The sequence below is a fragment of the Camellia sinensis genome, chromosome 8, assembly GCF_055761805.1.
Source record: "Camellia sinensis isolate YWXY chromosome 8, ASM5576180v1, whole genome shotgun sequence".
Taxonomy (NCBI): domain Eukaryota; kingdom Viridiplantae; phylum Streptophyta; class Magnoliopsida; order Ericales; family Theaceae; genus Camellia; species Camellia sinensis.
In genome coordinates, this window is record NC_138968.1 from 200,433,509 (window position 1) to 200,451,400 (window position 17,892).

The following is a 17,892-nucleotide window of genomic DNA, read 5'->3' on the forward strand; positions in this document are numbered from 1 at the left end:
ATAAATAAATAAATCCTCTAGACACCAACTGCTGCCCATTGTCGCCGCCGCTGGCACTAGTTCAAGCCAACTACATAATATCATCTTCTACACCGACTGTTCTCTCATCTACATCACATGTGCAGTTTGTGTACATATATAAATGTGAATGGAGTTGAGCAGGGGTCAAGTTAAGGAGGTCAAAAATGATCAGGGATGGGGTTTTCAATCCCAACCTGTCTCAGGTTCGGGACGGTGGTGAGGGGAGGGTCTTTCTATGTGGGGTAGGGTTGTGGCAAACAGATACCAAGAACCGCATTTAAAGCATCCCATCCTGAATCTGCCCAAATAGCTCTATATATTTTCAGAAATACACACTTTTTATTTTATGCTTTTCTATACAGTAGTCTCTTTCAACCTCAAAAACTCCATCCTGCATTTATCTATGTAACATTCTATTCTCACCTACCATTCTCGTGTTTTTTTCCAGAATGTGTCTCACCATCTTTGTTTTTTTCCACTCTTTAATTTTCAATGTAATTATTTTTGTAAAATTTAATGTATAAAGAGAAATAGAGAATTGTATTATTGATTGATATAATGTTATATCTATTACAATGTTTCATGATTCCTATATATAGAAGAGGGTGAGTGTGTAGTAGGTAAGGAGTAGGTGAAGTGGAGGTGGTAGTGGTGTAGTGGGTTAGGTTTAGTGGAGTAGGTTTAAGTGGGTGAAGTAGGTGATAGTGGTAGGTTTTGGTACATTTTTAACAGCCCCCGCAAACTCAAGGGGGATAGGAACTAACCAACTTGAGTTTGGAGTGACTAACAAAACAAGAAAATAGACAAATACAGAAAATAAAAAAAGAATAGGAGACACTGTATGGTCGTGTCAGACCATTGGTGAAGACACTGGATGGTGGTGTCATAACGTTGTAGAGGACACTGGATGGCGGTGTCAGACCGATGTAGAAGACAGTTTATGGGGTCATGTCGGACCGTTGTAGCAGACAGTGTTGTGACAGTTGTTGTAACAGTTTACGGAGTCTTGCTGGACCCTTGTAGAAACTAACCGGAATCAATGTCGGGACAGTTTACAGAGTCTTGTCGGACCCATAAAGGAACTAACCGAAATTAATGTCGGGACAGTTTACAGAGTCTTGTCGGACCCATGAAGGAGCTAACCGGAATCAATGTCGGGACAGTTTACAGAGTCTTGTCGGACCCTTAAAAAGTCGCACCCTCAAAAGATGTGCCCAATCTTTCAAAAGGCGTGCCATCAAAAGGCGTGCCCAATCCATAAAAAGACTTGCCATCAAAATGCGTGCCCAATCCATAAAAAAGGCGTGCCATCAAAAGTTGCGCCCTCAAAAGGCGCGCCCACTTCATCAAAAGTCGTGCCCGACAGAAAGCGTCGAGCTATCAAAAGGTGAGCCGGAGACGCGGCGAGGCACGTGAGCGACAGAGCGGCGTGTCGGCCGCGTCGTCAGTGTCAATATAAACCAATGCGGAGGCGGAGGAAACCAAACCAGACTAAAACCTCTGAACTTGTTATTCTGAAACAATCTGTAAATACTCTGTATCCAACCCTTCTCAGAAACACTCAGCAACCCAAAAAACATGGCCTCTTCTTCCCGTTCAGCTACCCAGAATATGGCCTCTTCATCCCGTGGTCTACTCACTCTCTTTCCCGACCTCAATGAGTCAACAAGAGAGAGAACTGGTGCGGTGGCCAGTGAACCTCAACCAAACACCTCTGTGTTTGCTCCGTTGAACTTTCCGATGCGGTCGGTGGAGCAAAAAATGGCGGTGCAAACTGATATTGAGGCCAATCAGTATACTCTGAAGTCATGTGTGGAAACCATGACTGCGGTCACAAACTTGTCGCACCGGCTGCAGAGCAGGACAAATGAGGTGCAACAGTTAAACGCCCAACTGGCTCTGCTCCAACGCATGTATAAGGATGCGCGAGCAGAGATAAGTGTGCTAAAGACAGAAAACAAGGAGCTGAAGCGGAAGGCCACCGTTATGTTCCGATTTGGAGGGCCGCCATATGCTGTAGTGGAGGAGCAGGGTGGAGTGATCGTGCCCAGTGGAGTGGGAAACACGGAGGCAACACCGTCAAGGGCCGTCCAGGACGTAGGCAAGAAGAAAAGACCGGCGGAATAGGCGAAGAAGTGAGGCCGGTGGGTGGCCGTCTGCAGAAAAGAAAACAAATCTTTTGGTGTTGTGTTTTGGTTTGTTGTTGTTGTTTTTTTTTTTTTTTTTTTTTTTTTGTGTGTAAAATTGTGATCGGGGTTGATCCCTGAGATGAATAAATTATGGTGTGGTGTGCAAAGCTATATGGTATGAATGGAATTTGAAAAAGATAAAAAATAATGTGAAAGAAAAATAAAGAAAGAAATAATAAAAATAAATTTGAAATCAAAATGAAAGATGGGGAAATAAGGAAAGTGGTTTGGAGAAAATAAATAAAAATAATGGATTTTGAAATCAAACTGAGGAGAGAGAGGGGACAAGCCCATGTGAGGGAAAGAGGGGTTTAAAGAAAGTGAGGGAGTGGGTTGATTAAAAAAAGGATTGTGGGTTTGAAAGTGGAAAGATGAAACAGATGTGTCCCCAATTGCAGGCCGTGATTCAAGGACATTGCCTTCATTACCAAACATGTACGAGGAATTGCCTGCATAACGAGCTTCTGATTTGATCATCACCCCATTCATTCCTTGTATCATTCCCGCAGTTGAGCTCTGAGCCAAAAAAATGTTTGGTGAAACATCAATCCTTCTGGCATGAGCAGACATATCAACAGCATTTTGCATGCATGGGTCTAGTGATGATGACCCACCATTGGGAAAAGAGTTGGGGAAACTTGAATTGATAGGTTGGTGCATGTTCTCCACCTTCAGAGGCGGTCCGACATGTTCTGGAGCATAGTAGGCTGAGTTCTGGTGCAATGGTGGGACATGAGATCCATTAGACATAGGTATGGAAGCAACTCCAGGTGGGCACATCTGATCCATCAACTCAATTTGTTTCTGAAGTAACCTGTTGAATTGCATTATTTGGTCCTTCACCATCAATCTTAAATAATATGCCTTGAAAAAGTCCCGATTTTCATCTTCAAGCTTTTGCCAAACAAGTTCAGTAAAATCAGGTTCTATTTTTGCCTGAACCAAGAGAGTATCCACGACTTCTTTTTGGCTCATGTAAAGTTGTAGGCATCGCTCTATAAGATTTTGCACCAGTTGTATGTCTTCCCGTGAGACCTTTCTGACCTCTCCACTAGACATTTTCCCAAGAATTAAATCAAAGAGATAGTTGCAAACAAAATTTATGCCAATTCGCTTTTCATGCTACAGTAAGTCGCATATGGGTTATTTCCTTCAGCTTTTGCTGATGAAAATTATCGTAAGTAATATGTATCACCTGGTTTTGATTCGGAGTAATCGCAGAATTTCGAATTTGCAACTCTCTATAGAGAGAGAGAGAGAGAGAGAGAGAGAGAGACGGTGGCGGTACCCGGAGTTGCAGCAGCGGGCAGTGAGCAAACAAACGAAGCTTTGGTTGACGAAGATGCAATCTGTATCTGCAGTAGGCCGAAATGAAACACTGGTTGCGAGAAGAGTTGGCGTCAATTCGAGCTAGCAGTGGTTTGAGTTGCTGCAGTGGTTATTGGCGGTGATTGGAGAGGAGGTATGTGTTGGAGGTTTCAATTGGTTGAGGTCTGGCGGGCGGTTAAGGCAAAGTTGCCGCCCGCCAGAAGGCGAAGAGCACCAAGAGCTTAACCTATAGCTCTGATACCATGTAAAATTTAATGTATAAAGAGAAATAGAGAATTGTATTATTGATTGATATAATGTTATATCTATTACAATGTTTCATGATTCCTATATATAGAAGAGGGTGAGTGTGTAGTAGGTAAGGAGTAGGTGAAGTGGAGGTGGTAGTGGTGTAGTGGGTTAGGTTTAGTGGAGTAGGTTTAAGTGGGTGAAGTAGGTGATAGTGGTAGGTTTTGGTACATTTTTAACAATTTTGTTATTTTCCTGGTGGACCTCTTGTTCTCATTGAACTCTGATGTAGTTCTTTATTTTCTTTTCAATAATATTTCTTTGTTGTCGATCCCAAAAAATAAATAAATAAATCCTCTAGACACCAACTGCTGCCCATTGTCGCCACCGCTGGCACTAGTTCAAGTCAACTACATAATATCATCTTCTACACCGACTGTTCTCTCATCTACATCACATGTGCAGTTTGTGTACATATATAAATGTGAATGGAGTTGAGCAGGGGTCAAGTTAAGGAGGTCAAAAATGATCAGGGATGGGGTTTTCAATCCCAACCTGTCTCAGGTTCGGGACGGTGGTGAGGGGAGGGTCTTTCTATGTGGGGTAGGGTTGTGGCAAACAGATACCAAACCCCCCCCCCCCCCCCCCCCAATAGGCTACACCTAATGGGGCCTGTTCTATTAACTTAAATTTTCTATAAACATGCCTAGATCTTCACATGGATATAATAGCGTATTGAAAAGTATGATTAAAGCCATTAAATGTGCACATAGTAGAGAAGAGAAGAGAAAAAGCACTGAAGGATTTCATCAAGTCCCAGCAAAAAGAAATTAAGAAGTCCCAATAGTGAAGGAGCAATAAAATTATTGTAAAGAGTTCTAATTTTTTTACTAGTTCTTACAAGACTTGCTTCTACACTTAAAAACACTCAATACGAAAGACTTACAAACACTTAATAAACATATACTTACTAATTGTCTGCATAAGAATTAGCTAAACATATACTTACTAATTGATAAAACTTTAATAAACACATAATACTCAGCCACGAGCTTAAAAAAAAAATTAAAAATAATAAAAAATAAAATCCTACGAACTGAATTCTATTTGCTTTCCACAAATGCCAAAAAACACAATTTGTATTTAGAAAGATTCTTGCCAGCTTAAGCAAATCTAGCTCATGGTGGTGCCAGATGTGAACAAACTGACCACTGCCATAGACAATAATATCACACATACACACTCCAAATGAAGGCAGACTACTCGTGCCATGATTGAAATGATAGTCTGTTCCCTATAGCAACTAGATATTACTATGAAATTTTGAGCACAAAAGCAATCACTTTTTTTCTTTCAATATTTAAAAGCAAAGCACCAAAAAAAAAATTTTTTATGGAAATATTATGTTAATTATATTAGACTGATTGTGAGAATATTATGTTAATTATGGAAATATATTAGACTGATTGTATATTTTAGATTGATTGTATAGGGTTATTCTTATTTCCTTTTTTAGATTAGGTCTAGGATTATTATATATATCGGTTGTACTCTTTATATCATTGACAATTGAATATACAGATTATTCATAATTCTTACATGGTATCAGAGTTTTGTGATTCCTGACTTCGTGGTAGCTAGGGTTACGACCGAACAGGTCTAACTTGCTCGTGATTCATTTGATTGATCTCTTATCGACTTGTCTGATACACGATCGAACTACTTTGGTTTGATCTCTAGTTCTGGTTCACGCTCGCGAGGCCCCCTCTGGTTCTAGTTCGTGACATCTCCTCTCTGGTTTTGACTTGAGACTCTGGCTCGACTCTAGTCTGGGTCTGATCGTGAGGGTTCTCGTTGGCTTGTGAAGCTGGGTCATCACCATCGCTGTCTCGTACAATTGGTTTTTGCTACTCATTTGGTTCACTTCTCTCACCTCTGGTTCATGATTCATCTGTCACGTGGTGGGTCAAAGCTTATTGCCTCTCTCTGTCTCTCTCTGACGCGAAGGTTTTCTTCAGCTTCAGGTTCTCTTTCTGAATTGGTTTTCTCGGCTTATCTCGTTTCATTGATATTTGTGGGTCTTGGGGGAATTGATTATTATACATCTAGACCCAACACTTGGATATTACACTGTGGTTTTGGATTTGGGGTTTATTCCACTTAAACCCCTTATCTCTCTGATTATTATGATATCTCCAGATTTTGATGAGTGTGCCTTCTACCAACAGCGAGGCCATTGGAAGTATCATTGTCCCAAGAAGGGACATCTATCTATCTCGTCCTTTCAGCAGTCTCAGACTTGGTTCTACGCTCCTTCTCAGAGTGCTTTTCAGACTCCAGCTATTTATATTGCATCTGCTCCGGCCCCTGATCCTAACTTGGCTTTCTCGAGTGCTCAAATTTGTCAGCTTCAGCATATACTATCTACCTCCCAACCATCCCCATCTGCCTCCATTGTTTCCTCTCTTCATTTAGGTTTGCTTAGGTTTTCTTCAGGTATCTCTTCGTCTGTTTGGATTTTTGACTCTGGTGCCTCTCATCATATGGCTCCCCATCTCTCCTTACTTCAAAATTGTACTCCATTTATCTTTCCTATTACTGTTAGTGCTACTAATGGGTCTGGTATGTCTGTTATATCTGTTGGGTCTGGCTTACTGTCTGTTGTTTCTATTCCATCTGTCCTTTATATTCCTCAGTGATCTGTCAGTTTATTATCTATCAGTCAGCTTGATGCCTTCGATTTTGATGTTATCTTTTCTTCTTCTATCTGTTCTGTGCAGGATCGGATGTCCAAGCAGCAAATTGGGATTGGTCGTAAAGTTGGAGATCTCTATGTGGTGAAGAGCCTACATCTGCCTATGACTACCTCTTCGACTGTTTTTTCCTCTTTTCAGTTAGATTCTTTGTTAAGTCCTTTCTATTTGTGGCATTCCAGATTAAGGTATTTGTCTGTTAACTGCTTACGGTCCTTAACTCAGTCAGGTATATTGGGTCAAATTTCTCCTAATCAACTTACTGAGTATCAGGGGGTAAACTTGCCAAAATAATAGCTTTACTTTTCGTAAAAGTACCTCTATATCTGATACACTGTTTTCTTTAGTTCATACTGACGTCTGGGATCCTTTTCATGTTCTCACTAAAGGGGGTTCTGCATACTAAGTTTGATTTGTTGATGACTGCACCCGTTACACTTGGGTTTATCTTATGACTCAAAAGTCTGACTTTTACCAGATATACCGTACTTTTTAGTCTATAGTCACTACACAGTTTGGGCCTACTATTAAATTGTTGCGATCTGACTTAGGCAGGGAATACTTTAAAACTAAATTTTGTGAATATTTGGCCAATTTAAGTACCATTCACCAAACTTCCTGTACTGATACACCTACCCAAAATATTCGAGTTGAGCGTAAACACCGTCATCTTCTTGAGACAACGAGGTCTCTCCTCTCTACCTCCGTTCCGGCTCCTTTTTAAGGTGGTCATTCTCCTTATGAGGCTCTATTTTTTCAACTTCCTAATTACTCCCTCCTTCATGTGTTTGGGTCTGTTTGTTTTGTCCTTTTATCCCATAAAGATAGGACAAAACTTAGTGCCCGGTCTGTTCTATGTGTCTTCTTGGATTACAGACTCACTCAAAAAGGTTATCGTTGTTATAACCCTATTTCCTGTTGCCTTTATGTCTACCGACATGTTGCCTTTCTTGAACGTCTACCTTACTTTCAGCTTCCTCCTCTCACAGCCCCGTTTCCATAGAGGATTTAGTTCATATTGATCTATTTCTTTCTGAGTGTAAAAATCAATGTATAAAGAGAGAAATACAGAGAATATTGTATAAAGAGAATATTGTATAAAGAGAATATTGTATCTATTGATGTATTATTGATTGATATATGTTGATTTTTAATTACAATGATTCATGATTCCTATATATAGAAGAGGGTGAGTGTGTAGTAGGTAAGGAGTAGGTGAAGTGGAGGTGGTAGTGGTGTAGTGGGTTAGGTTTAGTGGAGTAGGTGAGGTGGTAGTGGTGTAGTGGGTTAGGTTTAGTGGAGTAGGTTTAAGTGGGTGAAGTAGGTGGAGAGTAGGTGGATTTTAACAGCCCCCCGCAAACTCAAGGGGGATAGGAACTAACCAACTTGAGTTTGGAGAGAGTAACAAAACAAGAAAATACATAAAAATAAAAGAGGATAGGTGACACTGTATGGTCGTGTCAGACCATTGGTGAAGACACTGGATGGTGGTGTCATAACGTTGTAGAGGACACTGTATGGGGGTGTCATAACGTTGTAGAGGACACTGTATGGTGGTGTCATAACGGTGTAGAGGACACTGGATGGCGGTGTCAGACCGATGTAGAAGACAGTTTATGGGGTCATGTCGGACCGTTGTAGCAGACAATGCTGTGACAGTTGTTGTGACAGTTTACGGAGTCTTGCTGGACCCTTGTAGAAACTAACCGGAATCAATGTCGGGACAGTTTACTGAGTCTTGTCGGACCCATGAAGGAACTAACCGGAATCAATGTCGGGACAGTTTACAGAGTCTTGTCGGACCCATAAAGGAGCTAACCGAAATCAATGTCGGGACAGTTTACAGAGTCTTGTCGGACCCCATGTAGAAGACACTGTATGAGTGTGTATATAGGCTGCCCAAATATATATATACATGGATATATATATCGAGCCCTCAAAAGTCGCGCCCTCAAAAGGCGCGCCCACTTTATCAAAAGATGTGCCCGACAGAAATCATCGAGCGGCGAGCCATCAAAAGGCGCGCCAGACACGCGGCGATGCACGTGACCGACAGAACGCGTGTCGGCCTCTTCGTCAGGGTCTTTATAAACCGAAGCGGAGGCTGAGGCTTGGAAGCATAACAAACCAGTTGAAACCTCTGCATTCTCAGAGAGCTTGTCTCGAAGAGCTGCAAATCTTGAAACACTCTGTAACCAACCCTGTCTGACAGTACCAATCGGTAATCGCTGCTTCTTTGAAACACTTAGCAACCCAAAAACATGGCCGCTTCTTCTCGTTCAGCTACCCAGAACATGACCTCTTCTTCCCGTGGTCTGCTCACTCTCTTTCCCGACCTTAACGAGTCAACAGGAGAGATTACTGGTGCGGTGGCCCGTGAACCTCAACCAAACACCACTTGTTTTGCTCCGTTGAACTTTCCGATGCGGTCGGTGGAGCAAAAAATGGCAGTGCAAACGGATATTGAGACCAATCAGTATACATTGAAGTCATGTGTAGAAACCATGACTGCGGTCACAAACTTGTCGCACCGGCTGCAGAGTAGGACAAATGAGGTGCAGCAGTTAAACGCCCAACTGGCTCTGCTCCAGCGCATGTATAAGGATGCGCGAGCAGAGATAAGTGTGCTAAAGGCGGAAAATAAGGAGCTGAAGCGGAAGGCCACCGTTATGTTCCGATTTGGAGGGCCGCCATATGCTGCAGTGGAGGAGCAGGGAGTAGTGATCGTGCCCAGTGGAGTGGGAAACACGGAGGCAACACCGTCAAGGGCCGCCCAGGACGGAAGCAAGAAGAAGAGACCGGCGGCAGAGTAGAGAAGAAAAATCCCGCCTGTGGATGTGTGTTTGTGGGTTGGTTTTTTTTTTTTTTTTTTTTTTTTTGGTGTAAAATTGTGAACGGGGTTGATCCCCGGCATGAAGAAAGGATAAGTTTGTGGAAAGAAAACCGAGTTGGAATGGATTGGTTTTTTTTTTTTTTTTTTTTTTTTTGTGGTGCTTTGTTTAAGAATAAAAATAAAATGAAAGAAAACAAGGGATAAAGAAAATAGATAAAAAATATTTGTAGATGGATTATATGAAAAACATCAGTGTGATTGTTTCAAAATAAAATTGGGGTTAATGCCCCTACAAAAGATATATTATTGGAGAGTGGGTATTTAAAAAAAGATTAAAAGTGATTTGGAAAAAAATAAATAAAAATAATTGATTTTGAAATCAAACAGAGGAGAGAGAGGGACAAACCCACGGGATAAAGTGGAGAGAGAGAGAAGGTGAGAGTAGAGAGCATAATAATGAGTCTGGGGTCATGGGATAGCGAATTTTCTAATAGATTTTCAAGTCCCAAACTAGGCTGGCAATTTGGCAAAGCAGAAATCAAACCAAAATATATATGTAACTATATATAAAGGTTATATAGCTTTTACCTTTTCCAACCCACATCATGCACAGCCTGTAAAGAGGTGTTGAACAGCTCAAGTTGCACAACACTGTTTAGCACCAAGATCACACTCGGGAGAGAGAGGAGAGAGAAGAGAGATGATGAGTGGGTATTTAAAAAAGAAGTAAAAGCAATGTGTTTATCTGTGTATGATAGGAGAGAGAGAGAGAGAAAGTCCAAGACCAAGGGGGCCACTAGAGTGATAGCCACAGTAGCCTCACCATTGCCTTACTGTTCAGAGGTCCATTGCGAAGATCCAACGGCCTAAGTCTCTGCTTCAACACCAATAACAACAGCAGATTGGTTCCTAAGAGGAGGTCCTTCACTTGCACTGCTCTTTACAAGCCTGAGATTCACATCAAAGAAGAAGGCCAACCTCAAACCCTAGACTTCCGAGTCTTCTTCCTCGACAATTCCGGCAAAAAGGTTTCTCCCTGGCATCGTCAATCCCATGAAGCTTCTTATGGGAATGCAGGAGAGTTTCACGTTGATTATGCAAATCTTGAAGGATGGAGACACCAAGCTCTTCTGTCTCCAGCGTAGTTCTTCTACTCTCCTTGACCCTGTCGCTTGACTGATTTAGTCTCTCGGTTGACATTGCCAATCTTTCTCTTTGATCCACAGAAATCACATGTGCATCTGCAATTCCAGACTTCAACAACTCTTCACGGACCTGATTAGCATCATTTGATGAGATTTTCTTAACTTCCCTTTTAACCTTATTTAGATCAGCCTTGTATTCCCTTAGCTTGGCAAGCAGGACAGCCTTCAAACTTGGCTGCAAACTTCTTGCCTCAAGATCCATTTTTCTTATCAAAACATCAGCTTCATCCACTCCAGTTTTTATTTCAGAAATCTTTTGCATCTTTTCCTCTCCATCAGGAAGAAGACCAGCAGAGTTACATTTTCTGGATAAATTGGCAGAAAGCTCGCAGTACTGGCGCTCATATCCTTCGAAAACCTGACTCATCGCTCCTCCAAAAGCTTCACAACACCCTCGTCAATGAAGTCAATTCCAAGGTCCACAGGGAAGGAAAGAGAGCGACGATTGGGAATTTCGCAGGAAAAGCAGCAATCGGATCGGACTTCTCAGTTTTCGAATCCAAGAATCTCCGATTAAACGTAGACAGTGGGTGTGTGTGTGTAGAGGTCCGGCGGGCGGCCAAGGCGAGGCTGCCGCCCGCCGGTGAAGCGGAATTACTAAGTTTTCAACCTCGCTCTGATACCATGTAAAAATCAATGTATAAAGAGAGAAATACAGAGAATATTGTATAAAGAGAATATTGTATCTATTGATGTATTATTGATTGATATATGTTGATTTTTAATTACAATGATTCATGATTCCTATATATAGAAGAGGGTGAGTGTGTGGTAGGTAAGGAGTAGGTGAAGTGGAGGTGGTAGTGGTGTAGTGGGTTAGGTTTAGTGGAGTAGGTGAGGTGGTAGTGGTGTAGTGGGTTAGGTTTAGTGGAGTAGGTTTAAGTGGGTGAAGTAGGTGGAGAGTAGGTGGATTTTAACACTGAGGTCCCTCCTAATGAGTACATCTCTATTGTTCCCCATGAGCTTATTCCCTCTTCTCCTTGTACCACCCCTCCTACCGAGTCCCTCTCCACTAACCCACATGAGTCTGTTCCCTCCTCTCCTCCTCCTTCCTTGCCTACTCCGACTCCTCCTCCTTCTCCTCCTCCTCCTCCTCCTCCTCCGATGTTAGTCTATTCTCGTCGCAAGGCTCTCCATCCACCAGTTGTCTCTGCCCCTACTATTAATCCTCCTGCTTCTGACAACTCTAATCTTGCTAACCGTAAGTATCCCCTTCGCCTCCGTAAACAGGTATTCAAATTTAATTTTGCTAAAACATGTTTTTCTCCTTCATATGGTACATTTTTGTATGCTATTCACTCTTTTTTAGAACCTCAGTCTTGTAAGGAAGCCTGTCAGGATCTTCATTGGATTCAAACTCTAGAGGATGAGTTGTCTGTTTCGGAGAAAGCTAGTGCTTGGGAGTTAGTTTCTTTGCTTGCTGGTAAGAATCTGGTTGGTTACCAATGGGTCTACAAAGTCAAGACTCATTCTGATGGTTCTCTTGAGCGCTACAAGGCTCGACTGGTTGCCAAGAGCTTTTCACAGGAGTATGGTATTGATTATGAGGAGACATTTGCCCTTGTTGCCAAAATGACTATTGTTCGTACTTTGATATTTACTGTTGTTATTCGTCATTGGCCTCTTTATCAGATGAATGTTAAGAATGCTTTTTTTAATGGTCATCTCGCTGAGAAGGTTTACATGCATTCTCCCCGCGGCCTTCACCATTTCTCTAGACAGGTTTGTTGTCTTCAGCGTGCTCTGTATGGTCTGAAGCAATCTCCTCGTGCTTCGTATGATCGCTTTCAAACTATTGTTACTAAGCTTAGGTTTCATCCATTTGCCCAAGACTCTACTTTGTTTCTCCTCCACACCTCTGCTGGTTTCGTTGCCTTATTACTATATGTGAATGACATGATTATTACTGGCTCTGATTCTTCTATTATCTCTTATGTCAAGCAGCATCTCTTCCACACCTTCGAAATGAAGGATTTGGACCCATTGCGGTATTTCTTGATATTGAGGTGGCTTCTTCTCTAAGAGCTCCTTTCTGTCTCAGGCCAACTATGCTAATGAAGTTATTCACCGTGCTGGCCTTACTGACACTAAGATTGCTGATACCCCAGCTTAATGTGAAACTTAACACTACTGATGGTGTTCCTCTGCCTTGATCCTACTTTATATGAAGAGCTTGTGGGTTGCTTAGTCTATCTGAGAGTTACTATGATTCAAATGATATTCTGTTCCCTATAGCAACTAGATATTACTATGAAATTTTCGGCAAAAAAGCAACCACTTTTTTTCTTTCAATATTTAAAAGCAAAGCCCCAAATTTTATTTTTTTTTCTTTTACCCCAAAGAATTACAAATTCTCATTTACGAAACAGTTTCAACTACAAGATGTACTTTTCTAATCACAAAGAGACATTTTTTCCCAGTTTAATATTCAACAACTGCATGCAGCCAGGGTTTCTCTCACGCAACTCCCCTTAACAAAAAAGGTAAAGAATAAAGTTTTTCTAACAATTTTTATTTATCATCAATTAAAAATGTTTATACTTCAATCGTAAGATTTAAGAATTGAGATGACTATAAACTGAAACTACACAAATGGGAAGCTAATATACATAAGAACTGAGATGACTATAAACTGAAACTACACAAATGGGAAGTTGATATATACCAGAAAACAGAACGATTACCAAACTCAAAATAATACTATATAATTACAACTCAATATCTGTTAAAGTATAAACATGTATGCAAGTATCATTCATTTATTAATCAGATTACGAAGTATGATCAGTCAATGTTTCAAGAAAAACCTGTCTTTCATAGTTGGTTTGAGCATCACGCCATCTCTGATGCTCCTTCTCCAAATCTTCCTTCAAAGCAGAAATTTGGATATCCATTGTAGCAATTTGGGACCTAAATGTGCACAAAGTATATGAGAAAGAAACAGAAGATTTACAATCAGATGACAAATAGCAAAAGAACAGGAAGCCCCACATCTTAACAGAACTTTCTTGCTTAAGTCGGTCAATTTCTGACAAAGCAGAAGCAAGAGCTGCTTCTCTCTCTGCAGCTGAAGATGATGCTTCTTTGGACTTCGAACTACATTCTCTTTCAAGTTCTTTAACCTGCTCCCTAGCTGACAGAAGTTCAGCTTCAAGTGACATCCTCATTTTATCTGCCTGATAAACATTTAAAATAAAAGCAAAATTTAACCACATTATCGAACAACATATGCTATATAATCCACTGAATAAAGTCGCATCAGAAATACCTCGCTTTTGAAGTTCTCATGAGCAAATTCCATCTGTTTCAATGCAGTCTCATTCACCTGTGCAATGCTCTTATACTGCACAACAAAATGCATTTTAGCCAAGAAACTTTGTAAGGAATAACACAATAAAAACAATTCTATACGAGGTACATACCTGCAGCATGTGGGTCTTAATAACTTGTGTTTCCTCTCTCAGTTTTTCAATCTCCTCTCTTGCAACACACAAGTCGGAAATAGCCTGCAGAAAGTTATGACAAAAATGGTCAAATTTTTTGTGATAACCACAATTGAGAGGGAAAAAATAAGAACGCTCCTATACAATAAAAAATTAAAAAAATTAAAAAAAAAAATGAGGGGGAAAAAAGAAGAAAAATAGAAGTAAAAAAATAGACTCTTGCGCAGCTGATCTGAGGGGTTAGAATGTCGATAAACCAGATCGCAGAACACACATTGTCCACTTTTTTCCCTTTAAGCTGAAAAGTTAGTTTTTATATATTGACCAGTCACTTGAAAATTTCAAAACTTATAAAAGGAACCCCATTATGTCCATGAGATGTTCTGAAAAACATATCTGCATGTCTAGCTAAAATAGAAAAACAGCACACAAACATACACTTGTCTGAAGTGTTGGACATGTGTATGTTCCTTGAAAGATGTGTCCATGCTTCACAGGAAAGAAGAAAGGGAAGAGACAAGTACAAGTCATATTAAAGGGAGTTGAAATTATGTCAACATTAAGCGCATTCGTCTTTTGCCCCAATTACTGGATAAATTTACCAGACAAATATAATTAATGAAAACTACTCAGCTAAAGATGTTGACGACGGTGGTATCATATACTCATAATGCCATTGTGGAGGAGCGACTAAATTTCGAATGTGGTAGTGGCTAATGAGTAGGTTGACTCTAGCTTGAGAAGTGGGAAGGCAGAGGTGATTTGCAAGGTGGACATTGAAAAGGCATATGATAAAGGAGACGCAGAGTCAGAACTTAAGGGGATTGAGGCAAGGGAAGCATTTATCTCCCTCTCTTTTCATTTTGGTTATGAAGCTCCACAGATGATTAGTAGGATGGTGCAAGGGGGTTTTGGAGGGGTATAGAGTGGGTATGTTGGAGAGGGTGCTCCAATGGAGTTTCTCATCTGTTATATGTTGATAATATGATGATTTACTGTGGTCAAGGGCAGATGACTATGTGGAACATTCTTTTGCGGCGTGATGTGCAGGATTGGAAGGTGGGCCAATTGGTGGATCTTCTGGGATTCTTGTATCAGGTGCAATGTGGGGAAGCTGGGGGGGATTCACTGGTGTGGGCGTGTCTAAAGTCCAAAGGGTTTTTTTCGGTAGTTTCATATTATCGTGAGCTTGTGGGAGGGACAGCGGTGGTGTTTCCTTTGCAGTGTTTGGGTCACAAGGTCTGCTCCTAAGGTTGCCTTTTTTGTATGGACAACAGCTTTAGGGCGTATTTGACTATTGATAATTTGATTCGACGCAAGCATATTTTGGTCAATTGGTGTTACATGTGTCGTGGAGATGCTGAGTCAATGAATCATTTGCTTATCCATTGCTTGGTAGCAACACGGCTTTGGTCGCTTCTTGTTGGTTTGTTTGGGTTGGTTTGGGTTCAGTTGTGGGGGTTCTTCAGAGTTAGAGGGGGGCGAGAGTTGGGAGGTGTCGCCGGAGGCAGTGGTTGCTTGGTGCTCATTGCTTGATGTGACTGATTTGGTTGGAGCATAACAGATGAATTTTTCAAGGGATCTATCATCCAGTGTCTTGGTTGGAGAGCAGGTTCTTTGTGGTTCTTCATAGTTGGGTTACCCTGTCGGTGAACCCGGATGTCTTGGCCTTTGTAAATTTTGTGGATGATTTGATTTCTTAGGTTTTTTTGTTCTGGCCTCTTGTGGGCAGTAGTTTTGTATTCTTTGCATTACCTTGATACTTTTTAATAATCCTGATTTTATTTATCAAAAAAAAAATATATACGATGATTTACTGTGGGGTAAATCTTGTCCAATTTGGTTATCTCTAGTATGTCCTTTTTTTGTTTTGAGCTCATTACAAGCCTAGTGATGAACTTGAGAAAGATTAAGTTGATTCCGGCGAGAGACGCCCCACATGTTGAGGCTTTTGCTTCCATTCATTGTTCCAGTAACATACCATGGTTTTGTTGTGGTATCGTCATTTAAGGCCATTATTGTTTGGGATGGAGAGAAGATTGGCAAGTTAGAAGAGAGTATCAGTGAAAGGGCGGTCCATTCAATCTTGTTAAAAGCACTTTTGAAGGCCTATTGGCCTATTTCATATTGCTTCACACTACTCCAGTCTCAGACGCGAATAAGTTAGGAAATTTACCTTGTGACTTTAGATGGGGTAGTGTAGGAGAGGACTTTTAAGTACCATATCATGGTTTAGATGTGGTATCGTTATTTAAGGCAAAGGTTGTCAGGGATGGAGCGGATACTGGCAAGTTAGGAGAGAGTATCACTCTAAGTGCAGTCAATTCAATCTTGTAAAAAGCACTTTCACAAGTCTATTGACCTAATTCATATCAGTTCACACTATTCCAGTCTCAGATGTGAATAAACGTGAAAAGTTATTGTGTGACTTCATATGTGGAGTGTAGGAGAGGACTTTAAGTAACCATCTTGTTGTTTCAAAAAAGCCCTCGTGGATAAATGGCTGTGGGGATTTTCTTGTAAGAGGGACAGATACTGGAAAAGAGTGGTGGTGGTAACAAAATATGGTAGATGGTGGGGCAATTGGAATTTGTTCGAAGTGAATTTGTTATAGAGGGGGGCCCCGGAGCAGCTTCTTTGGGCCTATGTCAAAGCTAAAGCACATCAACTTTTTGTTTGATGAACTTGGCAGCAACCCTACTGATGATTTTCTAACTAGTCATAACGTGTCACTCATTTAAAATGTTAAATAAAATCCAGAGGAGTCTGGATACTGATAATTGGAGTGCCCAAATGCCAAAGTTTTACAGGAGCTGTTAGGAGCTAGGATGTGATTATATACAAATATGTAGCAGACACAGGACACAAAATACTAGAGCACAAACATTCATATAGATCTTGTTCAAGGAAGAAATACACTCACATCATTGGTTGAGGGAGAGGAAATTCCGCATTCACTGTCATTCCCAGCAATCTGCATTGAAGGAATGGGGGCAGGGGGGAAGAGTTGCATGGACGGGAATTAATTTAAATTTCTAAACCTTATACCCGCTCAATAAATACCAGGTCTAATGAAAAACAAAACAGCAAGAAGAAACAAATTTCTCAAATGAGAAACAAAGCTTTCACATGGACTTCAAGGTTCAGTTTACACCAAGACATCTTTGACAAAAAGAGAGAAAGATGTTCAGCTAGCAACTTCTGTAGACATAGTACAGAAGATGCTTGACCAAAGACAACAAGATGTGTACTTTAGAGTAAAATTTTCGGAAACAAGACTACTACAAAGTTAATTCAAATTATTAGAAGTACCTTAGTTTCTGGAGATTTGATCTTCTTCTCCATATCAGAATATCGGGCCTGAGATTTACCAATATTACAACAACTATCAAACTTCTTTTCATCGTCAAGAAATGACTAAAAAGAGCATTAATGAAAACTAGATAAATTTATTTTTCTCCAGGAAGAATTGTTGGTTGAACGGGTAATTAAATTTGTAGTTAGAGACCTCAGCAACAGCTGCCTTAGACTCAGCTGCAGCAACAGCATTCAAGGCATTAGCTAATTCTTTCCCCATTTCCTCAACTTGTCTCATAGCATTCTTCATTGTCTCTTCTCGATCAAGTGTGAGCCGCCGAACATTATCACGCTCTTCTTGAAGCTCTTTCTTAGCCTCGGCCCATTCCTTCTGCAAGCATATTAGACCACAAATATCAATGCCCCAGCATAAAATATGATCAAGTGAAAGGTGATAACAACCCAAAAAAAGGTTTGAAAGAGAATGGGAGGTCTTCAGTATGACATCCAACAAGTCACACACCTCAATCTGTCTAATGTACTCCTCTTGTTTTCTCCTCTCCGCCCTTCTCGCTTCCTACAGTACCATATAGA

The 17,892-nt window shown here is 40.8% G+C and overlaps 2 protein-coding genes and 1 pseudogene across 4 annotated transcripts in view; all 3 read right to left on the reverse strand.

The window, feature by feature from the left end:
• NUA (nuclear pore anchor) overlaps positions 1–17,892 on the reverse strand; it is a 71,608-nt gene that overhangs the window by 17,489 nt on the left and 36,227 nt on the right. The window contains exons 25-32 of one of the 2 annotated variants that reach the window (XM_028265414.2): positions 17,822–17,875; positions 17,510–17,689; positions 17,314–17,361; positions 16,925–16,975; positions 13,981–14,064; positions 13,827–13,901; positions 13,550–13,734; positions 13,366–13,468 (exon numbers count right to left, since the gene is read on the reverse strand). In XM_028265414.2, coding sequence (XP_028121215.2) covers positions 13,366–13,468; positions 13,550–13,734; positions 13,827–13,901; positions 13,981–14,064; positions 16,925–16,975; positions 17,314–17,361; positions 17,510–17,689; positions 17,822–17,875 — 780 coding nt within the window. The remainder of the gene's footprint in view (positions 1–13,365; positions 13,469–13,549; positions 13,735–13,826; positions 13,902–13,980; positions 14,065–16,924; positions 16,976–17,313; positions 17,362–17,509; positions 17,690–17,821; positions 17,876–17,892) is intronic. The other variant, XM_082884579.1, reaches the window with a different exon arrangement.
• Positions 533–6,047, reverse strand: LOC145797431 (uncharacterized). The gene has a single exon (XM_082884580.1). The coding sequence runs from the start codon at positions 3,267–3,269 to the stop codon at positions 2,319–2,321; it is 951 nt and encodes a 316-aa protein (XP_082740706.1). The 5' UTR covers positions 3,270–6,047; the 3' UTR covers positions 533–2,318.
• On the reverse strand, positions 9,381–12,781 carry LOC145797432 (vesicle transport v-SNARE 12 pseudogene; annotated as a pseudogene). Its single transcript, XR_014338995.1, has one exon. The product of XR_014338995.1 is annotated as a vesicle transport v-SNARE 12 pseudogene (transcript).